Genomic DNA, 16,554 nt, shown 5'->3' with positions numbered 1-16,554 from the left:
GGAGGGGAAATTCTTCTTCAAGTCTTAAAACGTGCAATTATGCATGCTAACGTGTGCCCCCCTGAAGATGAAAGCCCTCTAGTCCAGCAGACCAGCAGGCAGGAAGAAGTCAGATGTGACTTAAAATTCCAAGTTGCTGTCAGCTAGCAATTAGACGGCATTGCTTGCAACTGGGCCCAGGTCTGCTGCAGAGTTTGGGCTTCTTGGAATTTTCCTTTTTAGAAAGAAAAATGAAAATGAGAAATGAAAATGTCCTACCATTGGTGTTTGAGCATTGGGGGCAATTTCGCCCCCCTGAGCCTTAGTGTACCCATCTGTAAAATGCATCCGTGGGACTAGATTCAGTTTAGCATTGAAGAATGTTCACTGAGCACCTCTCTGTGCCAGGCTTGGTGCTGAAGCCAAGACCTGTTTTCCTTCCCTCACTGGTCAGTGGGAGAGTCGAACCAGGAGAGACGTGAACGTCACACAGTGTGGGAAGTGCAGCAGTGGAAACGCAGACCAGGCTGAGGGCAAAGAAGAGAGAGTATGGATCTCTGCCTTGGGAGGGAAGAAACGAGAGAGGCTCCCCAGAGAGGCCTTGATCCAGGCAAAGTTAGGAAAGCCCGCATTCCTTCCAGCTCTGACGGTCCATGAAGCTCTCTGCAGCATGGATGCAGAGGCCTTTTTTGGGCTCGGCTGACTCAGTAAGTCCAGTAAGTGACTTAACCCTCCAGAGGCCTGGTTCCCGATCCAACCAGTCAGGGCAACGGCACCTGCCTGGCAGGGGTGCTTTTGAGCAGACGTGGGAGGAGGAGGGAGGGCCGTCCTGCCATGGACGTGGACAAGAGTGTGTGGAAGGCAGCCCAGGGCCTGCATGTGGTGTTTTCCTTTTCCTTGAAATCCCCATTACTCCTAGGGTTAGAGGGTCTCTCCCCTGCCCCCACCCCCGTAGCCCCAGCCCCTGCCCCAGGAGGCAGCCCCCTCTCTGCCCCTTCCTCTGGGCTCTCTCTCCTCCTCTTGGCCGCTTCTTATTACAGTGGCTGTATTTGTTTTTCCATCTGAGGAATGCTAACCAGAAAAAACCATTATTTCTAAGAAAATAAACTGCGGGCCTGTCGGCCTTTGGATGCTACTGAAAGGAATGGCGGCCTTCCCCCAAGGCCTTGAGACAAAGAGGGCCAGAGGGCTTGTGTGTGCGGGCAAGGTCACGGGGCCTCCAGGGGCTCCAAGGGGGTCCTCCAGATGGGCCACGGCTGCAGTCCTGGGAGGAGAGAGTTTAAGAGCCCAGCCAGCCAGCCAGCTTGGACTCTGGCCTGGCCAACAACAGCTCTGGGATCGATCACTCCCTACTCCCTTCCAGGCTCCAGGACGCACTCTTTTCTCCGGGAGCCACCATCCTCCTCTCTGGGCCTCCTGCCCCTTTTGCCAGGGGGAGTAGAGCTAGGCATAGGTCCGTGGAGAACTGGGTGCCAGCCCTGTGTGACCTGGGGCGGGTCTGTGGGCCTCTTGCGCCCTAGCGGGCTGACTGCAGAGTTCAGGGTTAGAACTAGGAGATCCCAGGTCCCTTGGGGCCCCCATGGTGGCCAGCTCCTTGCCACAGTGTTGCCTAATGCTGGCTTAGTCTCTGGGGGTGGCAGATGGGCTCAGGCTGGACTGTTAGTCACTTGTCCCTTCCCACTGGCCACCCCATAGATGGGCCTGGGCCTGGCTGGTGTGTTGGCAGGGGAGGGTGTCCTCATATGAAATGAGTTTATCTGTGTCTGGGTCATGGTCCCCCATCAGGCTGGTGGCTCCTTGTGGCCAGGGTCTGGGCCGAGGGGGAGGGGCCAGCCTGGGGAAGGTGTTGGTACAGGAGGGGAGAAGGCAGGGAGGCAGCTTGATCCTCAGCAAGGACTGTGGGCCCTGACTTCCTAGGTCACTGAGACTGGGAAATTCTCCAGAGGATCGGGTCTAGGTTAGGACGGCACAGTCTGCCTCTTCCTAGCTGGGTGATCTGTGAGCTTTCTGCGTGTCAGTTTCTTTTCCTGGGATAAGGGAGGTTAAGCCTTCCTGCTTGGGCTACGGTGATTGAGACGGTGCCTGGTGGGGAGTTGCCACTGCTGGTGCTGTGTGTGTTGAAGAGAAATAGCACTGGGGATTTGGAGAGAGAAAGAAGGAAAGCAAACTGCACCAGACCAGCTCAGGTCAGCCCAAGGCCTGAGCCCACGAGGCAGCCCCCAAAGTTCGAGTCTTGGGTTCAAGTTGCTGTCCGCCCCTGACTTGCTGATAAGGTTATCCCTTAGTTCCCCTCTCTGGGCTCAGTTACCCCTTATAAAATCCAGTGGGGACATCGGAGGAGCTGTCAGGCTGCCAGCTTGCCCATTCTGACTGGTGGCTCAGGCTTTCTGGCAACTGCATGTTTCTGACCATCCTCCTGTTGCGTTCAGAGGTGGCTGGCCCTGGGCAGTGGCCCCTTGGAGCTTGTGGTTTGGGGGGTGTGGGCTTCTCCCCGGCCTTTTGCTAAGGGGACAGGAGAATGACCATGCCTATAATTGGCAGAGCAGAGGCATGGGGGCCTCAACTCTGACTTGGCAGCCGGGGCAACTCCTCGCTTCCATCGAGAACATTCTGACAGATCAGCTTTCCCTTGACCAAGTTGCTTGGATGTCCATTAGGCTTGATGTCAGAGCCGGGGAACAGCTCCCAGCCAAAGATTCAGTGTGTTTTTGAGGGAGAAAGGGAATAGTCAACTGGTCCTTTTCCTGTGGTTTGCTGGGAAAATTCCGCCTGGGGCTTGGGAGCCGCACACCGACCACGAGCGCACACTGGGCAGGTGGCATTTGAGGTCAATTCAGAAGGAGCATCCTTGGGGTTTCCCTGCATCCAGGCAGAGCCCCCAGTGACCCAGCCAGCACAACAGATGAGAGCAGTGACGGCATTAGCTTTTTAAAAATTGTAAACAATCGGGGCGCCTGGGTGGCTCAGTCGGTGAAGCGTCCGACTCTTGATTTTGGCTCAGATCCCGATCTCAGGGTCGTGAGACTGAGCCCTGCGTCAGGCTCTATGGAGCCTGCTTCAGAGTCTCTCTCTCTTCCTCTCCCACCCACTGCTTGCGTGCTCACGTGCATGCGCGCTCTCTCTCTAAAATATGCATATATATAGTAAACTTGATTGACATATAATTCACATACCATGCAATTCACTCACTTAAAGCGTACAGTTCAGTGACTTCTAGTACATTTACAGAACTGGGTACCCATCACCACAATTTTAGAACACTTTACTATCCCAGAAAGAAACCTGTACCCCTTAGCCATCACTCCCCAGCCTCCCAGCCTAAGGAAACCGCTCATCTACTTTCTGTCTCAATAGATTTACCTTTTCTGGAGACTTCATATAAATGGAATCTTACAGTATGTGGTCCTTTGTGACTAAGACAGCATTAACTTGCAAGTCAGGTAGGCTGGCTCCCTTTCTGGTTCCACTTGCCTTAGCTGTGTGATCTTGGGCAGGGGACGTAACTTCTCTGAGTCTCGGTTTCCCCTGCTACAAAATAAAGATGTTGGTACGCGCTTCTCAGGCTGGTCGTACGTGAGGGGCCTGCGTACTGTCTACACATGGGTGGGGGTCTGTCCACAGAAGCTATGCTCGTGATGATTATTCATTTGTGCAGGTTGAGTAGCTCCTTGTGGACCACACTGTGCTACTTCTAAAGCTTACACTGAACCGAGCACAGTTCTTGTCCCCATGGAACTCACGCCCCAAAGGACAGATACACAGCGAGCAAGAGTAATGGTGGTGTCCATTCATGGGGCTCTGGGGCCCGGAGGGTGAGGAGGAGTCATGTCTGCCAGGGGATCAGCAGAGGTTTCGGGTAGGAGACGATGCTGGGGCTCAGCCTGCAGACGTACAGAGGTGTCTGTGAAGAGGAAGGAGGCCAGGCGAGGAGGGAACAGTGTGAGCAAAAGTGTGGTGGCCTGAAGCCGCACCGGCCATGGGGGAGGTTAGCAAGCAGCTCGAACCCCATGGTCATATTGGATCACGAGGTGGGCAGTGGGGAGGGCCTTCCCACCCTCTGGCTGAGCCATGGTCATTGTGTGCAGTTAGGAATGAAAAAGTATATAGATTTTGTGTTGGTTTTGTGTGACCTTTGACCTTTCCCATAATTAACTGCTGGGCCCACTTCTGGCATTGTCTCCGCAGAAGGGAAACCTGATCAATGGATGCCAGGGGTCCACAGAGAGCCGGGTCTCATTACTTAATCATTACAAACCCAGAGCTTAACCCTGTGCCACCGGAGACAGGAGGCTTAATCCTTCCTGCTAGGCCGCCTCACAAAACTACCTTCCCTTGAGCGTAATTAGCCAACAAACCGGATTAAGATTTATTCACCAATAAGGACTCAACTTCCTAAGCCATACATCTCTCCCAGAATGGTTGCCTGATCTGAGGAGAGCACGGTTTTTCCTAAAGCCCCAGACAAAGGGGAAGACAGGCGAGCGCCCAGCCAGGGAAGGGGGTCTTTGTTAGAGCGTTTGGTCTCCACTGTCTGCAAGGAATGTCAAGAAAAATGCCAATTTCAAGGGGAAATGAGAAGACGTTTTTCAGTAATGATCTCTGAAAGCGGAGAGCGGGAGCTTTAAAAAAAAAATACTCATTTTGAGAACCTTTCCAGTCAGCCCTGATTTTTAGGAAAATGCCCTGAAATAGTATGAAATTAAAATGAGTAGGAGCGCTGACATATTGCAATGCAATCTTTTAGAACCTAGGCACCACAGAATAAATATATATTTTATGGCGCAACGAGAATCAATTTTGAATTAAATGAAAAAAAAAAAAAGACTAAACTCATCGCATTCGAGTTCCAAACCACTACTGTTGGCACACAACCACAGGGATTGTGTGTGCACGCTGCCTTTAATATAGGAAAAATGAAACTGTGTGTGCTTTTAAAAATCCCATAATGAGCCACTCCTGTGCTGCTTTTCTCTGCTCTGTGAGATGTTGGGAGCTGTTTTCTGTTGAGAACTGAGTTTTCATAACCAAAAAAAAAAAAAAAAAAAAAAATCCAAGCTGGAGAAGGAGCAGGGATGGCTAGGGTGAGCTGTTGGGACTGTCACCCCCAGCACTCAGGTCAGATCCTACTGTTTCCAGAACCTTCCCTGTCACCATCCCTCAACCTCAAGAGTAAGTATACAACTCGGAAATAAAAATAATGAGGCACGTGACATCTCCTTCCCACTTTTCTCCTTAATGACTTTTTGGACCATGATGCACTTTTAAAAAGTATTTGTCTCATGCACCCTAAGGATATGGCTCTAACAGGTATAGAATCTTTGAACACAGCCACTGGCTAGGGGCTGGGAGACCAGGCACTCAGCCATGCTGTGTCTCAGCCTCCATATCAGCAAAATGGGAGTAGCACTAACACTGGGCTCTCGCCCAGCTTCTTCCCTCCAATCTTTGCCTTTGTCATCATGTGGCTGTCTTCCTTCTTTGCACCTGTGTGTTTTGCCATGGTGTTCTCCTCTCTGTCCTAACATCCTCTCTGTGTGTATCCAAATTTCCCTCTTATAAGGACACCAGTCATTAGATTAGGGCCCATCCTACTCCAGCATGACCTCATCATAACTTGCTTACATCTGCAAAGATCCTATTTCCAAATCAGGTCACATTCACAGATACTGGGGGTTAGGGCACCAATACATCTTCAGGAATGACACAATTCAACCCACAATAGTCCTTCAGAATAAACATCCAGAGAGCTTGGCCCTGTCCCCCTCCATTCTTTCACCCTCTCCCTACCCCATTCGCCTGTTTCTCCTCTGGCTTTAACGGTCCTTAAAAAGTGGTCCAAGCCTGCCAGGCATCTCAGAGGCCCGTGGGACCTCCTCCATGACTGGTAGCTCATGGATACATTTTTTTTACAGAAATAAATCCACTTGTTTTGGCAGAGACTTTTTTTTTAAGTTGATTTGTTTGTGTGTTTATTTCTTAGGTCTTAAAGGAGGAGGCTCACATGATAAAAAACAAAAATTCGATGCACAGACGCAGAAATCAGGGAAGGGGGGTTAGTTGTGAGCAGATGTTGCAGGCTGGCCTAGGAAGCCTGTGGTAGCACGTCAGGCCTGGGGATTGGAGAGGCCTTGGTTCTGAGAGATGCTTGGATCTGGGGGAAATCCTTTGGAGATAAATTAAGGGAAGAGGTATGAGCAGTGAATGTCCCTGCAGTCTTCTGCCTCCTGGAATCTACTGTGGCCAATGCTATAGGGTGTCACAGGAAGGAAAAGGCTAGAGTTGTTTTATTGACTATTCAGCAATCTCTTTACAATGCCTTCTAGGTATGGTGACCAAATAGGTTATTATTTTGAGAGTGAAAAGTGTGCTGTTAATAATTACCCCCAGACAACAGCATAAAGTGAAACTGTGCCAAGCAAATCGGGGCATATGATTATCCTAACTAGGGGAAGAGACATTTTTCTTAGACCTTACCATCATTGAAATGAATTTAATTACATTTTATGGATGTGGCAACTCTGTCTCCTTCTTTGCTTTGGCTTCTGGGAAGCTCAGAGCCATATTTGTGGCCAACTTTTTGAAGTTGTGCTTTAATTACCAAATGTATTTGTATACTTTCACCAACTTTCTCTTATTCTTCAACCCTCATTTCTTTTTCTTCTTCCTAACATCTTACTTTTTTAATCTTATTGTATGTTTTTTGTAAGCTGTTTAGATGGATCATGTTTGAAGAAGTTGATGGATGGATGAATACATATGTAAATGGATGGATGAGTGAAGGGCTGGATAGATGGATGAACGGTTAGGTGTGTGTGTGTGTGTGTGTGTGTATAGATGGGTGGGTGTTTGGATCAATGAATAGATGGATGGGTGGTTAGACATTTGGATGGATGGATGAGTGAATGGATGTCAGATGGATGTTTAGATGTTTAGATGAACGAAAAGATAAGTGCCTGGCTGAATATTTAGATGGACGGATGCATATTTGAATACATGGGTAGGTATTTGGCTGGATAAATGGATGGGTGAATAATATGTGATTGGATAAATGGAAAGATGATCAGCTGACTGTATATTTAGATTAATAGATTTTAGCATGAAATGACAAATGGAAGGATGAATGGATAAATGGGTGTTTGGATGATTAGGTAATACTTTCTTAGCACACAATGTAGATGTGCAAGGGTGTAATAATAATTTGCCAATGCCTGGCATGTCATGGGTATTCTAACTTATTAGAAAGAACGTGGGTTTTTGAGACTGAAAGACCTCTGTTCTGATCCTTGCCCTGCTGTTTACTATGTGACCTTGAGCAATTACCGGCACTTTAGTTTGCTCACCCATAAAATGAAGTTAATACCCACTCCAGAGGGCTGCTGTGAAAACTAAATGAGCTGGTGTGTGTTTCAGTAAATATCTGCATAATTCCTTCTGAGGTACAACTTGAGACAGAGAGAGAGAATTCTTTTACCCAAGCGTGAAGTAAAAGTGCTTCCCCTCAGTCATGTGCCCACCCTGAGACCAAGAGCTGCTGCTACATATACTCTTTGTGTTAGATGACCAGGCTCCACCCCCAGAGTTGGGACCAGGCCATCTTCTCCTGAGCCACCTGTTTACGTGAAGCAAAGGAGGGAGGGAATGGTCTGGGGCTGCTGGTTCAGATTGGGTGAGAGATGATGCCCATGCCGAGCAGGTGGTGGAATGCATGACCAGTGGGCAGACTGGAACCATGTTTAAGGTGTAGTACAACCATGCTTTGGGAGCTGATTCGATGTCTGTGGAGAGGTGGAAGGATAACAGTATTCACAGGGACAAGGAACCCGAGGCAAGTGCAGGGTGGTGAATTAAAGTTGGGCCATGTTGCCTTTGGAGTGTCTGGGACATTGGGCGGGGAGTGGTCAGATTGGTTTATCTGGGGCTTTGGTGGAAGGTCAGGGCTGCAGAGAATGAGAAGTAACCTATATCTCAGTCTTCATAAAGCTGTATACCCTTTCAAACATAGAATCTTATATCCTCCTTCAGTGTTATTTAAAATGTCTAAGTGTGTTAAATATAATGATTAAGAACAATTCAGATGACGTGCAGAACTGAGCTGGCTTCCCCACTGACGCTGACGCCCACTGCTGGCTGGTTAAGTGGAAGCTTCTGTCTCTTGCACCTTTGGAGATCCGAGCTACTTTGTTTCTCCCTCGTCATGGCTGGATGGGTGGGCACAAGAAGTGGACTGCCCAGCCCAAGCTCTGTTTTCTGGCATTTCGTGCTGCCATTTTCACTGAAGTTATCCCCTCTACTGGCTGCATCACTAGCAGGCAGATGTCTAGACAGTGCTTGGTCACCTCTGGAGTTAGGGAGCTCACTACCTCCTGAGAGAGCCTATTTTCTAACGGACATTCCTACCTGCGAACTCAAATTCATTGGCCCCCATGGCTTTCCTCCACTGTGTGTAGCTCTGCCCTCAGGACCCGCATGGAGAGAGCACGGAGCTGGGTGTCTGTCTCTGTGCCAGCTCCTCGGGCCTTTAAGGGAGCAGCCAGGCTTGCCTTCAGTCCCTTCTCTTCTTCCGGCCAGCCCAGCGCTCATAGCTGGAACCTAGCTTCAAGCCTCCCTCTTTGGCCCGGGAGGGGAGGGACCGATTTTTCCTGCGAGGCACTTCCCGTTGTGTGAAGTACAACGGACACTTCCGGTTCCACTGAGCAAAGTACTTCCGGTTCCCGCGTGAGGGCATTTTCGCTCTGTTTTCCCAGCCCCTCTGGGTTGGCTGTGGAGGCCAGGGCAGGCGTGGGCCGAGACAGCGAGTCCTGGGAGCCGTTGGGCCAAGGTTACTGAGGCCCGCAGGCCATACTGGTGGTTCTCCCTGGGCCCTGGCACTCCCTGCTTGCTGTTCCCAGAGATGTGGCGGGCTCGGGCCCCCTGGAGCTCCCAAGCCAGGCTGCCGGGTTCGAATCCCACTCGTACCACTTCCGAGGTGTGTGACCTTGGGCAGGGGTCTGGCCTCCCTGTGCTCCGCTTTCTTCAGTCCCTTGTAAAGTTAGAGTCAGGATGACGGTGCCCACCTCCCTGAGTTACTGTGGGGTGTGAAGAGAGAATGATACATGGGGTTGCTGCGAGACTTGGGTACAGAAGCTGCTCGCTCGTTGGATGTTAACTAGGTGCGTTTCTGTTACTCCCTGAGGTCTCAAATCTCTCTGGAGCTCCAGAACTGATAGCCCTTTGGCCGTTGATGGGAAATGTTGAAAAAAGACTTAAAACAGCAAAAAACAGTGACCTTTACAAAGGCTATTGGCCATTGTTCAGAGACAGAAGCCTTTGTTATAACAAGGAATCTGGAGCCCTAGAAATTCAGGCCTCAGGGGCTGCCATGGAAGGAAACTGGGGCGGAGTATATGGACTTTGTGCTCATTCCAGAGGTTACGTTTTTCAGTGGTGTGCCAAGTTCATTTTATTCGGTACTCCCCACTTCACAGAGTCATGAGCTCTCCTTCTCTGGGAGGCTTTCATGGAAGCTGAAGAGAGCCAGTTTCGGGGGTTTTTTAGACAGGGTCCCCGCATGCTGCTATTGTCCAGACAGTTTTGAGGGGGGCAGAGCTGGGTGTGAATCTTGCCGGCTTCACTGTGGTGAAAGCATCCTGCACTGCCCCGTAAGGTGGTGGCCGGCCTTATCGCAGAGCCAGGCTCTTCATCTTTGTCATCTCTGGGGCCCCAGCCCCCAGCAAGGACTTTAGTGAATACCTGTTGGGTCATCCCCGAACCAGACGTGCCCTGGTGGCTTCAGTGGTAGGGGGGAGAGGGAACCCCCAGGCCCTTCCTCTGATTCCTCTCCCGGCCCTCGTTTTGCAGACATCGACGAGTGTGAGAATGACTACTACAACGGGGGCTGTGTGCACGAGTGCATCAACATCCCGGGGAACTACAGGTGCACCTGCTTTGACGGCTTCATGCTGGCCCACGATGGACACAACTGCCTGGGTGAGTGAAGCGGCTGCGCCTGCCTGCTGGGCGAGCCCTGCCTCTCCCTCAGCTCCAGCCTACAGAAGGCTTACCCTCCTCTGGTTCCATGTATTACTTTGCTGGGGCTGCCAGAGCAAAACGGTACACAGACTGGTCAGCTTAAACAACAGGAATTTATTTTCTTGCAGTTCTGGAGGCTGGAAGGCCTAGGGCAAGATGTTGGCAGGTTGGTTTTTCTGAGGCCTCTGTCCTTGGCTCGCAGATGGCCTCCTTCTTGCTGTGTGTCCACGCAGTCCCCTCTCTGTGTGTATATGGAGCTGGTTTCCCGCGCTCGCTCTTTTTCTCATTGCTTCTGTGTGTGTGTGTGTGTGTGTGTGTGTCCTAATCTCTTCCTATAAGGACACCAGCCTTATTGGGGTGGAGCCCCTCCTAACGACCCATTTTTAACGCAGTTACCACTTGAAAGGCCCTGTCTTCAGATAAGTCCCGTCTGAGGTCCTGGGGGTCAGGGCTTCAGCATCTGGATTTGGAGAACACAGTGCATACACCTGCACAGTCTCCTGGTTCACGTGCGTAGATTTAAGCCAGTTGTATGAAATTTAGAAGAGTAACAATAAAATTGGGAACATGTAGGAGAAGAAGGAGAGAAATTGGAAAGCAGTGTCATCTCCTTGCAGCCCTCCCTGCCCCCAAGTGTGGTTTCCTGTGGTGGCAATCGGGGGTCCCCATCACAGGCCCCCCAGGTATCCTCCACCCCCACCCGGCCCCTGCTATCACCATTTTGCCAGCTGTCTCCCAATGTGAGAAGTGACTAATGAGCCGGAGCTGCTGTAATGATGTGACAAACTCAGTGGCCCCAACAACAGAAATTTGTTCTCTCCCAGACTGGAGGCCAGACATCTGAAGTCAGGCTGTCAGCAGAGTTGGTTCCTTCGGAGGGCTTCCAGGGAGAATCTGCTCCAGGCCTCTCATAGCTTCTGGTAGCTTCCAGCATTCTGTGCTTGTAGATCATGGCCGCCCCATGCTTTCACATGCCCTTTGCTCTGTGCAGGTCTGTCTGTGTGTCCAAATTTCCCTCTTCTAGAAGGACACAGTCCTAGTCATGTGACCCCTTCTGCAAAGACCCTATCTCTAACAGAGGTTATAGGTCCGCAGAGACTGGTCTTTAGGACTTCAGCATCTTTGGGGGGACGTGATTCATAACAGAGGTGGTTTGCAGTCTGCAGCAGGAGGACCATCTCATGGCAGAGAGCACGGGGTCTCAAAGTGGATGTGCCTGTCCCTCAGGCCCTCCTCTGCTGCTGGCTGCTGAGCGACACCGGGCCCAGCAGCTAGAGCCAAGGAGGTAAGACCGTGGACTGGGCAGGAGCATGGCTGTGGATATGTTATTAATGTCCCTGGGTCTCAGTCCACCGTGTGTGTATGGATATGAAGAGCAGCTTCGGCCCCGGCTCTCGTGAGCAGTGACTGAGACAGTGGCCTGCTGCTGAGAGGCACGCCTGGCACAGAGTTCCCCTACTAGTAGCCGTCACTCCTGTCACAACCTCTGAGCCTGCTTCCCTGCCATGAAAGCAGGATAATTATGCTGCCTACTTCACCAGGTTGTGCATGAGGACAAAATGACAACGACGAAGGGAAGTGACTGGCATTTAGCGGGCACAAATCATCACCAAACAGGCATTACTGTTAGCCTGGGTGACTCAGCCTCCCTTTGTGGTTGGTCATTTAGATTGTTTGTTTATTTTGTTTGTTTTATTCTTACCATCAGAATCCTGAGGTGTGATTCTGGGCATAAATTTATCTTTTCTTAATTTCCTGATTGTTTCCTTACCCATTCTTCCTGGAAGTGGAACGACCGGGTCAGAGGGTCATTGGGATGTTTTTATGGTTTTCGGTGCGGTACTTCTTGAAAGGGCTTGGCAGACCTTCCCTGTGCCAGCTGGCTCGTCAGTGCATGGCATGGCAAGTGCTCTGTAACTCTTCCTCCCAGTGGTGTATTAGCCTTAGATTTCCCTGCCTGTTTTTGTTTAGTGCATGTTGGATCTCAGACAGACTTGTTATGGGAAACAGACCTGTGAACATGTAATTACACCCAAAATAAGTGCTGAAATGGAGGTCTGGACAGCCAGCTGTGGGAGCCCCGAGGGGCCTGTGAAGAGCCGCCCCTGCACTGGGTGAGGGTGGGGCTGGAAGTGGGGTAGCTCCCCAGGAAGCTTCAGAGAGGAGGTGGCATGGAGCAGATTCTGCAAAAGTTGGGGAGCAGCTGGCTGGGACGAGGGCACAGCCTGTGCAGAGAGCCGCGGGGGGCTCCTGGGGGCTGGGCTCAGGGCGGGTGGCAGGAGTGTCAGGAGGCTGCAGGGGTGGTCAGAGCACTTGGTTAGACTGTAGAGATTGGGGCTGTGCTGTAGGACCTTTATTGTGCCAGACACCAAGCGAAGTCTCGTCTGAGTGTTATCTCGTTTACTCCTCCCAAAACATAAGCCCCGAGTTTTACCAATTGTTTGCCACTGTTTGAGATGATAGCAGGAGTTCACTTAAGTAACTGGTTAGTCTGGGGAGGCAGAGCTGATATCCCCATGAGACAACAGGCAGTGGCACCCAGGGGTCCAGATGACAGGCCCTGGAAACTGCCCGTTCTGGGCTCAGGTCCTGGCTCTGCCAGTTACCAGCTGCGTGCCCTTTGGCCAGTCACTTCACCTCTGTGCCTCAGTTTCCTCAGCTGTAAGATGGGATTCATAGTCCCTATCTCATGAAGATTAAATGAGATCGTGGCTATTGAACATCTAGCAGAATGCCTGGCACTGAGCACTCACAACGTCATGGACGTTGATCCTGCTCACCGACTGTCAGAAAGAAATGCATTGGAGTGGCCCCTGGAGGCCAGAGCCAGCCGTCTGCACTCCCTGGACTGTGTCTGACCCACGGGGCTCGCCTTCTGGTCATAGCACTCTTACCTGTGCAGAACCACCTGTTTGTAAATACCGTTGTCCTGGACAGTGGCAGGTACACCCAGTGCCTCCTGACTAACGGCAGAGTCTGGGTGGGCTTATTTTTATTTTTACAATGGATCCTTTTTCCACTGATTAAAGAACTGGGTAAGACTCCCCTCACCCCCACCTCCAAGCACAGATTGCAGCTTCATACGGCTCTAACTCACACATATGGCAGCCGAGAAAAGGCTTTCTCTGTTGCTCCTCTGCTTTTAGCTGAGGGCAGAACCTTCCCGACAGACTTGTTTTTGTTTGGGCTTTTTCCTTCTCAAGACAAAACTCTAGCTCTAGAGAAGTCAGACCTTGGTTCCAGCTGTCTGCATCCCACACCGACCACGTGACCTCCCAGAGCCTCACATCCCTCCTCCATAACATGCGGTGAGAGATAAAGTGCCTGGTACGGCGTCAGGATAAATGTTGGCAGAAACACAGAATGCTGGAAGAGGAAGCCAGGCTTGGAGTTTGAAGATTTAAGCTCAAGTTCTGGCACCTCTTCTCATGAGTCAGTGGTTTGGGACCATTTCCTCAAACCTTCCAAGGGGGTTCCCCTAACTACAACATGGGTCAGTAATCCTGGTCTCGGAGGGTCACCTTGATGGTTAAGTAAGAAAGCAGGTACGGAAGGCTGCATGTACAGATCTCACATCTTGCGCAGGTGCTAGACACCGTCATCATAGTGTTGTGGCGGTTTCCAGAGGACGCAGCCTGCCATCCTCATCCAGCCTGCAAACATGGTTGGCTTATCCTCCCAGTGTTTTTGTAATCATCACCATCATCGTCATCCTCATTGAATGATTTGTCAACATTTAAAAATCAAGGGATGTCGCAGAATAGATCACATATTAGGCCACAAAACGAGCCTCAACAAAGTCTAAAAGATCAAAGTCATACATGCCTCTTTTCTGACCACAATGCTATGAAACTAGAAGTTAGCCACAGGAAAAAAATCTGAAAAGACCACAAATACATGGAGATTAAATAAAATTCAACTACACAATGAATGGGTCACCCAGGTAATAAAAGGAGAAATAAAAAAGTACATGGAAACAAATGAAAATGAAAACACGATGGTTCAAAACCTCTGGGATACAGACAAAGCAGTTCTAAGAGGGACATTTATAGCACTACAGTCCTCCCTCAAGAAGCAAGAAAAATCTCAAACAACCTAACCTTATACTTAAAGGAGCTGGGAAAAGGACAACAAACAAAACCCAAAACCAGCAGAAGGAAGGAAATAATAAAGATTAGAGCAGAAATAAATGAAGTAGAAACTTAAAAAAACAACAACAGGGGCGCCTGGGTGGTACAGTCATTAAGCGTCTGCCTTCGGCTCAGGGCGTGATCCTGGCGTTCCGGGATCGAGCCCCACATCAGGCTCCTCCACTAGGAGCCTGCTTCTTCCTCTCCCACTCCCCCTGCTTGTGTTCCCTCTCTCACTGGCTGTCTGTCTCTGTCAAATAAAGAAATAAATAAATCTTTAAACAACAACAACACAGTAGAAGAGATCAATGAAACCAGGAGCTGGTTCTCGGAAAAGATAAAAAAAATTGATAAACCTCTAGCCAGACTTATCAAGAAAAAAGAGAAAGGAACCAAATAAATGAAATCACAAATGAGAGAGGAGAAATAATAACACATACCACAGAATACAAACAATTATGAGAATATTATGAAAACTTATATGCCAACAAATTGGATAACCTGGAAGAAATGGATAAATTCCCAGGAATATATAAGTTACCAAAACTGAAGCAGGAAGAAATAGAAAATGTGTTACCAGCAATGAAATTGAATCAGTAATCAAAAAACTGCCAACAGACAAAAGTCCAGGACCAGATGGCTTCACAGGAAAATTCTACCAAACTTTTAAAGAAGATAAAGAATATCTGTTTAAAGAATACCTGTTCTTCTCAAACTATTCCAAAAAATAGAACAGGAAGGAAAACTTCCAAATTCAATCTATGAGGCCAGCATTACACTGACACCAGAACCAGATAAAGACACCACAAAAAAAGAGAACTACAGGCCAATATTTCTGATGAACATAGATGCAAAAATCCTCATCAAAATACTAGCAAACCAAATCCAGCAATACATTAAAAATATATCATTCACCACGATCAAGTGGGATTTATTCCTAGGATGCAGCGGTGGTTCACTATTCACAAATCAATCGACATGATACATCACATCAATAAGAGAAAGTAAACCGTATGATCATTTCAATAGACAACAGAAAAAGCTTTTGACAAAGTACAACATCTATTCATTATAAATCTCCTCAACAAAGGTTTAGAGGGAACATACTTCAACATAATAAAGGCCGTGTATGAAAAACCCACAGCGAACATCATCCTCAGTGGGGAAGAATGGAGAGCCTTTCCCCTGAGGTCAGGAATAAGGCAAGGATGTCCACTGTCACCACTTTTACTCCACATAGTACTGGAAGTCCTAGCCACAGCAATCAGAAAACAAAAAGAAATAAAAGGAATTCAGACTGGTAAGGAAGAAGTAAAACTCCCACTATTTGCAGTTGACATGATACTCTGTATAGAAGCCCGTAAAGACTCCATCAAAACACTGTTAGGACTGGTAAATGAACTCAGTAAAGCCACAGGATACAAAATCAATCTACAGAAATCTGTTGGATTTCTATACACCAATAATGAAGCAGCAGAAAGAGAAATTAAGAAAACAATCCTATTTGCAATTGCACCAAATATAATAAGATATCTAGGAATAATCAAACCTAACCAAAGAGGTGAAAGACCTATACTCTGAAAACTGTAAAACACTGATGAAAGAAGTTAAAGACAGCACAAGAAATGGAAAGACATCCCGTGCTCATGAATTGAAAGAACAAATATTGTCAAAATATCTATACTACCCAAAGCAATCTACAGATTTAATGCAATCCCCTATCAAAGTACCAACACCATTTTCCACAGAACTAGAACAAACAATCTGTATGGAATCACAAAAGACCCCTAATAGCCAGAGCAATCTTGAAAAAGAAAAGCAAAGCTGGAAGCATCACTGTTCCAGACTTCAAGTTATACTACAAAGCTGTAGTAATCAAAACAGTATGGTACTGGCACAAAAATAGACACATAGATCAGTAGAACAGAATAGAAAACCCAGAAATAAACCCATAATTATGTGGTCAATTAATCTTTGACAAAGCAGGAAAGAATATCCAATGGGGGAAAAATGGTGCCGGGAAAACTGGACAGCTACATGCAAAAAAAAAAAAAATGGAACTGGACCACTTTCTTACATTGTACACAAAAATAAATTCAAAATGGATTAAAGACCTTAATGTGAGACCTGAAGTCATAAAAACCCTAGAAAAGCACAGGCAATAATTTCTCTGACATCAGCTGTAGCAACTTTTTTCTGGATAGGTTCCCTCAGGCAAGGGAAACAAAAGCAAAAATAAACTATTGGGACTACATCAGAATAAAAAGCTTCTGCACAATGAAGGAAACAATCAACAAAACTAAAAGGCGTCCTACGGAATGGGAGAAGATAGTTGCAAATGACGTATCTGATAAAGGGTTAGTGTCCAAAATATGTAAAGAGCTGATACGACTCAACACCCAAAACCCAAATAATCCGATTTAAAAATGGGTAGAAA

The 16,554-nt window shown here is 48.4% G+C and overlaps 1 protein-coding gene across 1 annotated transcript in view; it reads left to right on the top strand.

The window, feature by feature from the left end:
• Positions 1–16,554, top strand: part of SCUBE1 (signal peptide, CUB domain and EGF like domain containing 1) — a 137,364-nt gene that overhangs the window by 8,192 nt on the left and 112,618 nt on the right. The window contains exon 3 of the mRNA XM_011230029.3: positions 9,817–9,945. Within this exon, the coding sequence (XP_011228331.1) occupies positions 9,817–9,945 (129 nt within the window). The remainder of the gene's footprint in view (positions 1–9,816; positions 9,946–16,554) is intronic.

Source organism: Ailuropoda melanoleuca, chromosome 15 (assembly GCF_002007445.2).
Source record: "Ailuropoda melanoleuca isolate Jingjing chromosome 15, ASM200744v2, whole genome shotgun sequence".
Classification (NCBI taxonomy): Eukaryota; Metazoa; Chordata; class Mammalia; order Carnivora; family Ursidae; genus Ailuropoda; species Ailuropoda melanoleuca.
Note: the sequence above shows the minus strand (reverse complement) of the source record. Positions and strands in the feature narration are given on the sequence as shown.